The 13,874-nt window shown below is 46.8% G+C and overlaps 1 protein-coding gene across 6 annotated transcripts in view; it reads left to right on the top strand.

The window, feature by feature from the left end:
• Positions 1-13,874, top strand: part of NSDHL (NAD(P) dependent 3-beta-hydroxysteroid dehydrogenase NSDHL) — a 201,260-nt gene that overhangs the window by 144,432 nt on the left and 42,954 nt on the right. For all 6 annotated transcript variants that reach the window (XM_075572679.1, XM_075572682.1, XM_075572677.1 and 3 more), the window contains one exon: positions 1,231-1,359. In XM_075572679.1, the coding sequence (XP_075428794.1) occupies positions 1,231-1,359 (129 nt within the window). The remainder of the gene's footprint in view (positions 1-1,230; positions 1,360-13,874) is intronic.

The raw sequence follows: 13,874 nt of genomic DNA on the forward strand, positions 1-13,874 counted from the left end.
CACCGCCTCAATGTTGCAGTCAAAACAGTAATACAGGCATACCCCGCATTAACGTACACAATGGGACCGGAGCATGTATGTAAAGCGAAAATGTACTTAAAGTGAAGCACTACCTTTTCCCACTTATCGATGCATGTACTGTACTGCAATCATCATATATGTGCATAACTGATGTAAATAACGCATTTGTAACAGGCTCTATAGTCTCCCCGCTTGCGCACGGCTTCAGTACAGGTAGGGAGCCGGTATTGCTGTTCAGGACGTGCTGACAGGCGCATGCGTGAGCTGCTGTTTGCCTATTGGGCGATATGTACTTACTCGCGAGTGTACTTAAAGTGAGTGTACTTAAAGCGGGGTATGCCTGTATAGAGATACTGAAACAAACCCACATTAGTTATTCTTGTTTTGTACAATCTGTTGTATAATTTACATAATAATTGCAACGTCATCCAGAGCCTCAGGTTACAGGTGCTTCAGGCCTCAGGCATAAGAAGAAAAAAAAACACGATTTTTGTTCTAATTCTTACAGGTTCAATGCTATATTTATAATACAAAATCAAATTCACTGTTATATTTATGAAACCTGATATGATCACCACAGTTCAAAATTCCATTGGAAAAGCTCAAAATTATAAGCAAACAATTACATTTCTAAATGTACCCAGCTTCACGGGTAAATGAACTAACATAAAGCTGCAGTTCAAGCTGTCGTTTATAAAAAAAAAAAAAAGTGATTAGCGAAGCTGCTGATCGATCTGTTCTCCTGTAATTGATCGCTGAAGATTCAGCTCAGGGTTCACTAAATGCATCCTGGGTCCTCTTCTGCTGCACTGACAAAGTTCTGTGATGAAGATCATGTGACCAGTGAGGCACTAGATTCAATTGGTTCACTCCTATAATGGCAGGGCTCAAAAAGATGATGCTGTTTCAGAAGGGAAAGGGAATGTGACTTTGTAAATGGTTGTTCTAAGAACAAAATTGCTTGTTACATTAGAATACATTACAAATGTCTTTAAAATTGTATATTTGTAATTTTTTTTAAATGCTATAAGTATTTTCTCATAGTACAGAACTGATTTTTTTTAAAACACACACATGTAGAATATTTCTTGAACTGCAGCTTTAAGGTATATTAATAAATTGCATGGGTAAATTGCTGTTTGGAGGGAAACGTATTGGGAAAATAATATTTACAACCTTAGATTTTTATTTTATTTTTTCAATTTTCAGAAACTAGTGCTGACGAGCAGTGCCAGTGTTATCTTTGAAGGCAGAGACATTAAACATGGAACAGAGGACCTTCCTTATGCCAAGAAACCTATTGACTATTATACAGAAACCAAGATTCTACAGGAGAAGGTATCATTGTGATTACAACTATTGACATTTTAATCGTAATAGAGGTATATTAGTATTTTATCTGGTAGTGTTAGGACCTGTGAGCAGGTTCTGTGGCTCACAGGCTTACAATGCTTTGGCCAAAGGGTTAAACTAAATGACCCTTTTTTAAGAGAATATATAAGTATTTTACTGTATATTTTTGTCATATTGGATGTAGCATTGGGCTTCTCTGTCGCTTGTTGTGTACATTTGCCACTGTCCAGGAACCAGGGTCATGTGTGATGTGTGAATAGCTCCAGTTAGCTTTAACTCAGCCCCCTTTCCAAAGCACACAAAGTCCTGCTATATTTTCTTCACTTTATTGGAAAAGGGATGATTCAAATACAGGCACTTGTGGATGGTATGTTTTGTTGCTTTATAATTAGAGGCAGGTAAAAAGGAAATGGACTTGCCAAGGGGGATATAGCAGCAGTACTGTACTTAATCAGTGTCAGGAAGGAAAAGGAAGTGTGTACTGCTAGTAGCACAGGAATAGGGGTCAGGCTAAACTACCTGTGAAAACAGACAGGGGAGAATGGAATAGTTAATTAACTTGGAGGACTGGAAACATTGCCAGAGCAACCAAGTGTGACAGACTGGAGGGAGAAAGGTAACATAATGTATCCATTCCGTCTGCACTGGGAGTGAAGCTGCAGGGAAAGCTGACATCCAAATAAACTAACAGGCAGAGCTGCAAGAAGGTGGGGTTGTAAACAGAGGGGGCAGAAATAGATATTCCTGTTCCTGGACACTCCCCGTCTGGTATCAGGAGATACCACTATATTAACTAGAATATGTGGAACATATGTGCAATGCAAAACAAAACATAACATAATAATGCAAAGTTCATGTCAACATAAAGATGTGATACCGGCCGGTACCACTTGCTTCAAAATCCTTTGGCCAAAGTCTTCTGGTAAAGGAGGCCAGGTGGATGCACCGCTCCATGTTAGCTGGTTGCACCACAATGTCTGTCAGAGTCCACAGAACTGGTAGTCAGTTCTTCCTTGTTATAGTCCGATTTTGGCATTAAGAGGTTAATCTCTGTAATGGGCCTTTAAAAGGTTTTAACAATTCCTCGTTGGGTCACCCTCACTTCTACCTTGCGGACCCTTTCATCTTCGCTTGGGATGGTTTTGATAATAAGTCCCATAGGCCATTCGTTTCTTGTCACCTGTCTATCTTTCAACAGAGCAACATCCCCTTCTTGGATATCTAGTTTAACAGTTTGCCATTTATGGCATTCCTGGAGTGTCACGAGATATTTGCGTCTCCAGCGATCCCAAAATGTGTTGGCCAGGTGCTGCACCTGCCTCCACTGTCGTTTGTACATATCCTTAGAACTGAAATCTTCGACGGGGGTAGGGGTGTTCCCTACTTTCTGTGTTAGGAGCATTGCTGGTGCCAGAATACTTGGCGATTCTGGATCTGTTGATACTGGGATCAAAGGCCTAGCATTAATTATCGCTGATACTTCGGCCATAAATGTGGTTAACACTTCATGGGTGAGTCGAGTCAAATCAGTTTTCAGCATCAGAGTCCAAAATACGCCGAACCACTCTGATCATGCGTTCCCATGCTCTGCCCATGTGAGAAGTGTGAGGAGAGTTGAATATCCACGTACACTCTTGGTCGCGCAGGTATCTCTGGATATTATACCTCTATCATCTTTAGCGTTTATTTGTAATTCCTTACATGCTCCAACAAAATTAGTTCCGCAATCAGAGCGTATTTGTTTAACTGGTCCTCTGATTGCAAAGACTCTTCTGCGGGCGTTTATGAAACGCGAAGCGTCCATAGATTCTATGACCTCGTTGTGTATAACTTGTGTACTCATACAGGTGAAGATTACCGCCCATCGTTTACTGTCCACTAGTCCGCCCCTCGTTCTACGTGAGATGACCATCCAGGGTCCAAAAACATTGAGTCCTACACAGGTAAAGGGGGTGCTGTACTAAGTCTATCGATTGGCAAGTCTGCCATCCTTTGATCTTGACTTTTGCCTCACAACATTCGGCACCTAACACATTTGTGGAGAGTACTGGCCACGCACCTTTTCATGCCATAGACCCAAATTCCCGCCGCCCTGATAGCTCCTTCTGTGACGTGTTGGCCCTGATGCATGACTTGTTCATGGTAGTAGCGTACGAACAAGGTGGTGATGTGATATCGGCCAGGGACGATAAGAGGGTTGCTTTCCTCCCTGCTCAGTTAGGACTTGTTGAGGCGGCCTCCTATTCTCATGAGGCCGTTATCATCGATGAAGGGATTTAACTTCCAAAGTGGGCTGTTTTTAGAGATGCTCTTCCCTCCATAAATGCAACTGATGATCTCCGCATACGTCTCTTTTTGAACATGATGGAGAACGGTCTCCTTTGCTCTTGTAACTTAGTCCAAGGTGCGCAACTCTTTGTAGATGTGCCAGCCATGACAGCCGGTAGTTTTACCACCTGGTGTCTGGCGGAAGGAGATGGCTATGTGCCTGAGATGGGCTCCTGCTCGCAGGAGGGCTGTCCACCTTAAGAAGCGATGGAATCGACGTGATCCAAGTGCGTTTCTCTGCAGTACATTCGTGAGTAACACAGATACTTGAGGCCTTATCTCCGTGTCCTTCACGGGATCCACGAGTTCAAAGTCGTCGGCTGGGGTTGATGGTGTTTCCGCGGGCTGCGTTAGGAACGTTGGTCCTGTGAGCCACGATGTGTTCTGTAGTTGCACTGCGAGCACTGATATGGTGGCATGGTCTGCAGGATTTTGGTCTGTGGGCACATGGTACCATTGTTCTGGTTGGGTTGAATTCCTGATCCTTTCTACACGATTGGCCACATATATGTAGAATCTTCTTTTCTTGTTACATATGTAGCCCAGTACTACCTTGCTATCTGTGTTAAACCTGACAGCATCTGGTTTGCAGTCCATTTCGTTTTCGATGAGTTCTGCCAGTTCTACTGCTAATGCTGCGCCACATAGCTCGAGTCTGGGTATAGTGTGGTCGGGTTGTGGTGCCAGTTTAGCTTTGCCAAGGATGAACATGATATGGTAATTCCAGCCACGTCCGCTGTTTTTAAGTAGGGCACCGCTGCTATGGAGAACAAAAAACCTGGGCGCTACCTATGGGGATGATAGATAAGGTTAAGGGGGATATAGCAACCTTGGTGGTAGGCAAGGTATCCCTCTGCTTCTTTTCCGCCTGTGACTCTAAAGACCCCAATAAAGGATCTACCCAGGATCCTTCAACAAATGAGACAAGAAAAAAGGGGGGGATGGGGGAGCACCGGTAGAAAGCTAGTATACACTGAATGGATTGTGTAATGCTCTATGCCAATGTGAAGGGTTTTGTAGGTGTAAAATAATTTTTAACACTCACACGGCCTTGTGCGAATGCTGTCGCATCGAGGTATCTTTTGGACTCTCTTTTCTTTCTTCTTTCTCCTTTCTATTTTCGTCTCCTATCTGTCTTCTGGATTCTTTCGCCGCCTTGCGTCTGAGTTCTTCTTCTCCTACTTTTTTGATGTTGGACTCACCCTCGGAATAAATATATACACAAAATATATGAGCAAACTGTGATTGTATCAAGAAGATATCAGGATATGTGATATGGATATATAATAGGAATAAGTAATATGAATAAAACACTCACACGGGCCTGTGTGCGTGCGCTCTATGGGATGGTATCTTGGTCTCTGAGGGGCAGTCCCACTACTCAATGAATAGTTGAGGCTCTAAACAGAAAGTCAGAGGCCACACCTTGGTTAAAAGGCAGAAAACAAAATAAATGTTACTACTCACACAGCCAAGTGTGAGTGCACACTTGGAAATGGTATCTTTAAGATTCTCCTTCTGATGTCCCAGCTGGGAGAGGTCCACTGGTGCTGCACGTGAGTCCTCACCCCCCCCAATGGGTCAAAAAGTTCTGAGCCCGGGAATTCAAGGCCAAAGTCTTTATTAAATCAATAAATAAAACAACAAAACACAGCTAACTCAGCCCGTGAGTTACTCTGTGAAATAGTAAAAAAGCCAGTCTTTTGGGAATCGAGCAGGACTTATGGTACTGCAGCTGAACTGCCTCCGCGTCCGGATGTAGCGCTGCACGTCCGCGTGACCCGCTCCCGACGGTGGCTTGATAGGGTCTAAAATCTTGGGGGATTTTGAGCTACGCGTTTCGCACTATGGGCTTCCTCAGGCTCCGTAGTTAGAATGGTCTGGGCTCGCTGCTCCTGCTTTATATATATATTATATGGCCGGCCGCACTATATAAAGCAGGAGCAGCGAGCCCAGACCATTCTAACTACGGAGCCTGAGGAAGCCCATAGAGCGAAACGCGTAGCTCAAAATCCCCCAAGATTTTAGACCCTATCAAGCCACCGTCGGGAGCGGGTCACGCGGACGTGCAGCGCTACATCCGGACGCGGAGGCAGTTCAGCTGCAGTACCATAAGTCCTGCTCGATTCCCAAAAGACTGGCTTTTTTACTATTTCACAGAGTAACTCACGGGCTGAGTTAGCTGTGTTTTGTTGTTTTATTTATTGATTTAATAAAGACTTTGGCCTTGAATTCCCGGGCTCAGAACTTTTTGACCCATTGGGGGGGGTGAGGACTCGCGTGCAGCACCAGTGGACCTCTCCCAGCTGGGACATCAGAAGGAGAATCTTAAAGATACCATTTCCAAGTGTGCACTCACACTTGGCCGTGTGAGTAGTAACATTTATTTTGTTTTCTGCCTTTTAACCAAGGTGTGGCCTCTGACTTTCTTTTTAGAGCCTCAACTATTCATTGAGTAGTGGGACTGCCCCTCAGAGACCAAGATACCATCCCATAGAGCGCACGCACACAGGCCCGTGTGAGTGTTTTATTCATATTACTTATTCCTATTATATATCCATATCACATATCCTGATATCTTCTTGATACAATCACAGTTTGCTCATATATTTTGTGTATATATTTATTCCGAGGGTGAGTCCAACATCAAAGAAGTAGGAGAAGAAGAACTCAGACGCAAGGCGGCGAAAGAATCCAGAAGACAGATAGGAGACGAAAGAAGAAAGGAGAAAGAAGAAAGAAAAGAGAGTCCAAAAGATACCTCGATGCGACAGCATTCGCACAAGGCCGTGTGAGTGTTAAAAATTATTTTACACCTACAAAACCCTTCACATTGGCATAGAGCATTACACAATCCATTCAGTGTATACTAGCTTTCTACCGGTGCTCCCCCATCCCCCCCTTTTTTCTCACCGCTGCTATGGCCTTCGTAGAGGCATCTGAGAACACGAAAAGCACTTTGCTGTGTGCAGCGGTGAGAGATGTAGGTGAGTAGGGGCGTGGGATCTGAAGTTGCTCTAGGATCTTCAAAGAATCCTTCCACGTTTCCCACTCTTTCCGTCTTTCTGGAGGTAGTGGGGTATCCCAGTCCAGCTTCTCGAAGGACATTTCTCAGAGAAGAGACTTCCCTTGTATAGTGACTGGAGCCACGAATCCCAGCGGGTTGTAAAGACTATTGACCGTGGACAGGACTCCTGGTCGGGTGTAGGGTTTTTCCTCGATGGACACCTGGATTGTGAATGCATCTGTTTTGAGATTCCAGCTTATCCCCAGACTCCGCTGTATGGGAGGCGTGTCGGTCCCTTGATACAAGTTCTTAAGATCGTTTGCGTGATTGTCTGCGTGGAACGCCTTCATGATTATGGCGCTATTGGAGGCTATTTTGTGCAATCTTAGGTTGGTGTTTGCTAACATCTTTTGTCCTTTTGAGTAGGTCTATGGCTTCTTCTTCGGTGGAGACTGATCTCAACCCGTCGTCCACGTAGAAGTCTCTTTCGACGAAATTCCTTGCATCTTTCCTGAACTCTACTTCTTCTTCTTGGGCCGTCCTTCTGAGTCCGTAGGCGGCCACCGCAGGTGATGGGCTGTTGCCGAAGACATGTACTTTCATGCGGTACTCTATGATTTGGTCCTCAATGTCGTCATTTCGGTACCACAGGAACCTTAGGTAGTTTCGGTTGTCTTCTCGAACAAGGAAGCAGTGGAACATCTGTTGGATGTCTGTGTTATGGCAATTGGCTCCTTGCGGAAGCGGATCAACATTCCCAGAGACTGTTTGTCAGGTCCGGTCCAGTGAGGAGAACATAGTTTAGGGACATTCCCTGGTGCTGAGCACTGGAATTGAATACTACTCGGATTTGACCAGGTTTCTGGGGGTGGTAGACAACAAATGACGGTAGGTACCAGCATTCTTCGCCTTCCTTCAGTGGGGGCGCCTGTTCCGCGTGACCACTGAGGAATATCTTCTGCATGAAGGCCACAAAGTGTTTCTTGGAGCTCAATGCAGTAAGCGCCGAAAAAGTGCTCTCGCCAAGTGTTCCCTATCGGCATGATTTTGGCGATTTGCCCTCGCAGTATTCAGTAAAGGGCGAATCACTGCGAAAGCAAAACGCCGATGAGCCGGTGATAAGAGCCTGGCTCCCGATAACGTGGCGATACGCCGTTTCTGCCGATATGTGTTTGCAGCAGAGAGAGATCCGCCACTCTCTCTGCGCAAACATCGGCAAAATAAAAAGATATCAAAACAACTTTTACTCATAGTGTACATGTGCAGGGGTCTCCAGAGCTGAACCGCATTGGTTTCAGGTCCGGGGACCCCCTGCTTCCCGAGATACAGGCCCCTTTATGAGGTGCCGGTATCCCTCTGCATTTAAATGTCCCAATCACGTGACCGCGGAATGTAAACAAAGCAGAGGGATACCGACACCCCATAAAGGTGAGTAAAACACACATGTAAATAAACAATCATTCCTTACATTAGCGGCTATCCGCTATGGTAATATAGCAGCATTAATGTATTTTTAATAATAGTGTGCGGGAGCAGAGGGTCCCCTGAGCTGAACCACATTGATTTGTGCCTCAGGGACCCCCTGCTTCCCGAGTTACATGCCCGGTATGGGGCATCGGGTGCCAGTGTCACCGCCATCTTTATAGAGCCCACGTCGCGTCTTGGACGCTATAGAGATGGCGGCGACATTGGCCTCCGATGCCCCATACCGGGGCCTGTAACTCGGGAAGCAGGGGGTCCCTGAGCCACAAATCAATGCGGTTCAGCTCAGGGGACCCCCTGCTCCCAAACAATATTATGAAAATACATTAATGCTGCTTCATTACCATAGCAGATAGCCGCTAAGTCAATGAAGGGGTTGAGGCACAATAGCATGTTTATTGTGGACAATTGCCCCCAATAAACATTGCAATAAACATACACCCCCTGTGCCCCCAGCAACCCCTATACCCCCATTACATATATCACATTTTTGGGATGCACAGCAATGATACTAGAGGCCGGCGGTGACCCTCGGGTGTTCCCCGCAGGCCTGCAGTACCAATTCTGTGCCCCCCAAAGAAATACAACAACACAAATACTTTACAGTAAATACACCCCCCCCTAAAACATACAATACAGTAATGGGCAAAATTACTATTATCCACATATGGATAATAGTACATTTGCCCATTTTAAATACATAAAGAACAATAAATACATTAAATACATATTGCACTCACCCTTGTCCGGCTGCCACGATGAAGGCCATCCTCATCTTCATCCCCGTCCATGCCCCCTCCGATGCTGCAGAACAAGAATAAAAACAGCCAATGTAATGGCCCCTAACCCCTTAATCACCATAGCGGTTATTAACCGCTACAGTCATTAAGGGGTTAACCCACCCTCAACCACCACTCGGGAGGCCTACATACCCTCCCCACTACCCCCCCACCCCGTGAGGCCTAACCACCCTCACCCAATACCCAGCCGGGAGGCCTACTCACATACCCTTGAGGAAAATACCCCCACCCCCAGTACCCACAATAAAAACAATACACTGCCCCACAATAAACATCATTATATTTATTAAATACATAACCCACCCCCTGTGCCCCCCCATAAATACATGATTTATTATTTTACATACAGGGTTAATACCCCAGGCCCAAGTGAGTCCCCGGTGGGCCTGACTGGTCACCTCACAGACCTACAGGTGCCCAGCATCATGTTTCACACAGGGTCTGGAGGCCTGTTGGTGGGTCCCGCCAGGTGCCATGGTCCACCAGGTGGTCTCCACAGGTCAGCGTGAGCCACAATGGGGTCTCCACGGTAGGCCCGAGGATGTCTGGGGGGCCCCGGGTCAGACCCACAGGTGTCTGTGGGGCCTCGGGTGGTTCCCATGGGGTCTGGGGACCCACGAGTGGTCCCTACGGGTCCAGATGTGGGGCCACCGGTTCTTCCCCGCAGGTGTCCCCCGTGGATCCGGCAGCCTGTTAGCCGTGACAAGCCCGAGGATACCGCAGGTGGTCTCCAGAGGTCTCTCGCAAACCAAAAGGAACCAACCCTGTATGTAAAAAAAATAAACCTGACGTATACATTAAATACATCAAATGCCAATCAAAACATTGCATTTATATTGTATACATGATGCATACAATCTATGCACCATATGCACTGTGCAAATCAATGTTAACAATAAAATATTCCAAAAAAATACCAATACATCCAAACAAGTATACTATTTAAACCAATCAAGTCACCATAAATCAATTAGCATTCATTAATCAAATCACTAAACAATTTAAATACCATCCATAACAAACAATTAACTATTTCAATCGTTAAACAGAACAAGTTACCATCAGACAAAATATAAGTACCCAAAAGAATACAATATACAAAAGCAAGCTTCACCATGACCTAAAGTACACCATACAAGACCAAAAATTACATCTATCTAATTCGAAAATACATTACACACACATTTATGCATAGCCAAAATCATTTAAATACTGCAAAACAAGCTTTTAAAACAACATAATTTCTAACCCGGTATGTATATATCGATCTAGACATACATACATACATACAGACATACATACATACTGCTGCGACAGACTTTATTCTAACAAATCACCGGTTTGTCCCTGGCTGGTTCCTGGAATGCGACACTGTTCACCTGGAGCATGCCGCGTTCCCAGCCAGGGGTCATGCCCGGCTGACGCGCGGCTGATGTGTAAATTGATAATGGTTCAGGATTTAATAGGCTGCAATGCTTCGCGTGTCCGCCAGATGACATAAATTCATGAATTGTAATGCAGTATATATATATATATATATATATAACCCCTATAACCCCTAACATACAGTACTGTACATATACAGTACTGTATATGCACATCAGGAAATTGATTTTATTGTAGTGTGTTTGTATGGAGAAGTGTTATTTGTAGGACAGTATGGTTTTGATAACCCTTCTACATATATTTGTATATTGGTTCATCATGTGTGTGTATATACTGTATATATATATATATATATATATATATATATATATATATATATTTATTTATATATATACAGCTATACCCCGTTATAACGCGCCTCGTTATACCGCGATTCGGTTATAACGCGGTTTTCCCGTGGCTCCCGTTTAAAAAATAAATAAATAATTTTTTGCACACACTGCACACACTCACTGCACACACACTGCTCATTGCTCACACTGCCACACTGCACACACACTGCACACTGCACACACACTGCTCATTGCTCACACTGCACACACTGCACACTCTGCACACTGCACACACACTGCTCATTGCTCACACTACACACTCTGACACACTGCACACACAATGCACACACACTGCACACTGCACACACACTGCTCATTGCTCACACTGCACACACTGACACACTGCACACTGCACACACACTGCTCATTGCTCACACTACACACTCTGACACACTGCACACACAATGCACACACACTGCACACTGCACACACACTGCTCATTGCTCACACTGCACACACTGGCACACTGCACACACACTGCACACTGCACACTGCACACTGCACACTGCACACACACTGCTCATTGCTCACACTGCACACACTGACACACTGCACACACACTGCTCATTGCTCACACACTGCTCATTGCTCACACTGCACACTGCACACACTGCACACACTCTGCTCATTGCTCACACTGCCACACTGCACACACACTGCTCATTGCTCACACTGCACACACTGCACACACTGCACACACACTGCTCATTGCTCACACTGCACACACTGACACACTGCACACACACTGCACACTGCACACACACTGCTCATTGCACACACTGACACACTGCACACACACTGCACACACTGACACACTGCACACACACTGCACACTGCACACACACTGCTCATTGCTCACACTGCACACACTGACACACTGCACACTGCACACACACTGCTCATTGCTCACACTGCACACACTGCACACACACTGCACACTGCACACACTTACACACACTCACACACACTCTCACACATTCAGACACTTACACACACTCACAGACTGCACACACACTAGACACTGCACACACACTCCTCATTGCTCACACTGCACACACTGACACACTGCACACACACTGCACACTGCACACACACTGCTCATTGCTCACACTGCACACACACTGCACACACACACACTCACAGACACTCACACACAATCACACACACTTACACACACTTACACACACACTCAGACACTTACACACACTCACAGACACTTACACACACTCACACCCACATACACACACTTTCTCTCCCATATATACATACACACACACACTCTCTCACTCTACACAGACAGGGGGTGGGGTCGGAGCAGAGGAAAGGCCGCGACCAGCACCACCACCCGCTCCCCCCCCTCCTCCCGCGCAGGCAGCGGGAGCGCCAGGGACAGCGGTGGGGAGAAGAAACCCCCCGCTACCACCTCCATGCAGGCAGCGGGAGCACCGGGCACGTGGAGGGATCAGAGGTAAGCGGGGACCGGAGGGACATCCCCGCTCCCATCTCCTTCCCCGCGGGCTGTCCTGTGGTGACAGGGGGAAGCGGGGAGCGGAGGGACATGCCCGCTCCCATCTCCTGCCCCGCGGCCTGTCACACGGTGACAGGGGGAAGCGGGGACCGGAGGTACATCCCCGCTCCCATCTCCTGCCCCGCGGGCTGTCCCGCGGTGACAGGGGGAAGCGGGGAGCGGAGGGACATGCCCGCTCCCATCTCCTGTCCCGCGGGATGAATCTGCATTAAAGCGGCGGCCATTTTTTTTCCCGCTACCCCGTTAGTAACGCGGTGGTCTCGGGGTGGACCCCGAGACCCGCGTTATAACGGGGTTTAGCTGTGTATATATATATATATATATATACTGTATATATACTGTATATATAGTTGCATGATGAAGCCACTGTACAAATTCATGGGTGAAGGGTGGGTATCGGGCCAGTGTGGCTTAACCCCTTAATCACCTTTGCGGTTATTATCTGATAAGGTGTTTAAGGGGTTAATTGATATCTGAATGTAATTGCAATGTATTGGCTTTGTATTGGCTATGTGTTTTGTGGGCAAGACAAGGATGTTGCTGGCGACGGACACTTCGTATTGATGAGGTCAGTAGTACTTTATTTATTTTAATATGCTAGTTAATGTTTTTAATAATGGGCAATTAATCTATTATCCATATCTGGATAATAGTTATTTTGCACATTATTGTACTGTAGGTGTTGGGGGGGGGGGGGTGTATGTATTGAATGTATAGGCCAGGTTTATTTTTTTTACATTCAGGGTTTGTTCCGTGGTTCTGCGTGGGACCTCTGGAGACCACCTGTGGATCGCCTCTGGTATCCCACGGGAATCAGGCTGATGGTTCCACGGGTGACACATGCGGGGATGAAGCGGTGGCCTCACATCTGTGGGGGCACCGCCGATCCGTAGTCTGCGGGGATGAAGCTGTGTGGTCCCACTTCTGTGGGGGCACTGCCGACCCGTAGGTACGGGGATGATGATGTGTGGTCCCACTTCTGTGGGGGCACCGCGGACCCGTAGTGAGCACTCGTGAGTTCCCCAGACCCCCGTGGGAACCACCCGAGGCCCCGCAGACACCTGTGGGTCTGACCTGGGGCTCCCAGACATCCGCGGGCCTACAGTGGGGACCCAATTGTGGCCCACGGTGACCCAAGGAGACCACCTGGGTGCCATGGTGCTGGCGGGACCCACCAGCAGGCCTCCAGAACCTGTTTAAAAAGGGCTGCTGGTACCCTGTAGGTCTGTCCAGGTGCCCCGCCAGCCCACCGGGGACTCGCGTGGGGCTGTGTTATGAACCCTGTATGTAAAAGAATAAGTCATGTATTTATGGGGGGGCACAGGGGGTGGGTAATGTATTTAATAAATAGAATGATGTTTATTGTGGGTCACTGTATTGTTTTTATTGTGGGTACTGGGGGTGGGGGGGGTTTCCCCAACGGTATGTGGGTAGGCCTCCCTTGTGGGTACTGGGTGAGGGTGGTTAGGCCTCACTGGGGGGGGGGGTTAGTGTGGGAGTGTATGTAGGCATCCCGAGTGGTGGGTGAGGGTGGGTTAACCCCTTAATGACTGTAGCGGTTAATAACCGCTATGTTG

Source organism: Ascaphus truei, chromosome 16, assembly GCF_040206685.1.
Source record: "Ascaphus truei isolate aAscTru1 chromosome 16, aAscTru1.hap1, whole genome shotgun sequence".
NCBI classification, from domain to species: domain Eukaryota; kingdom Metazoa; phylum Chordata; class Amphibia; order Anura; family Ascaphidae; genus Ascaphus; species Ascaphus truei.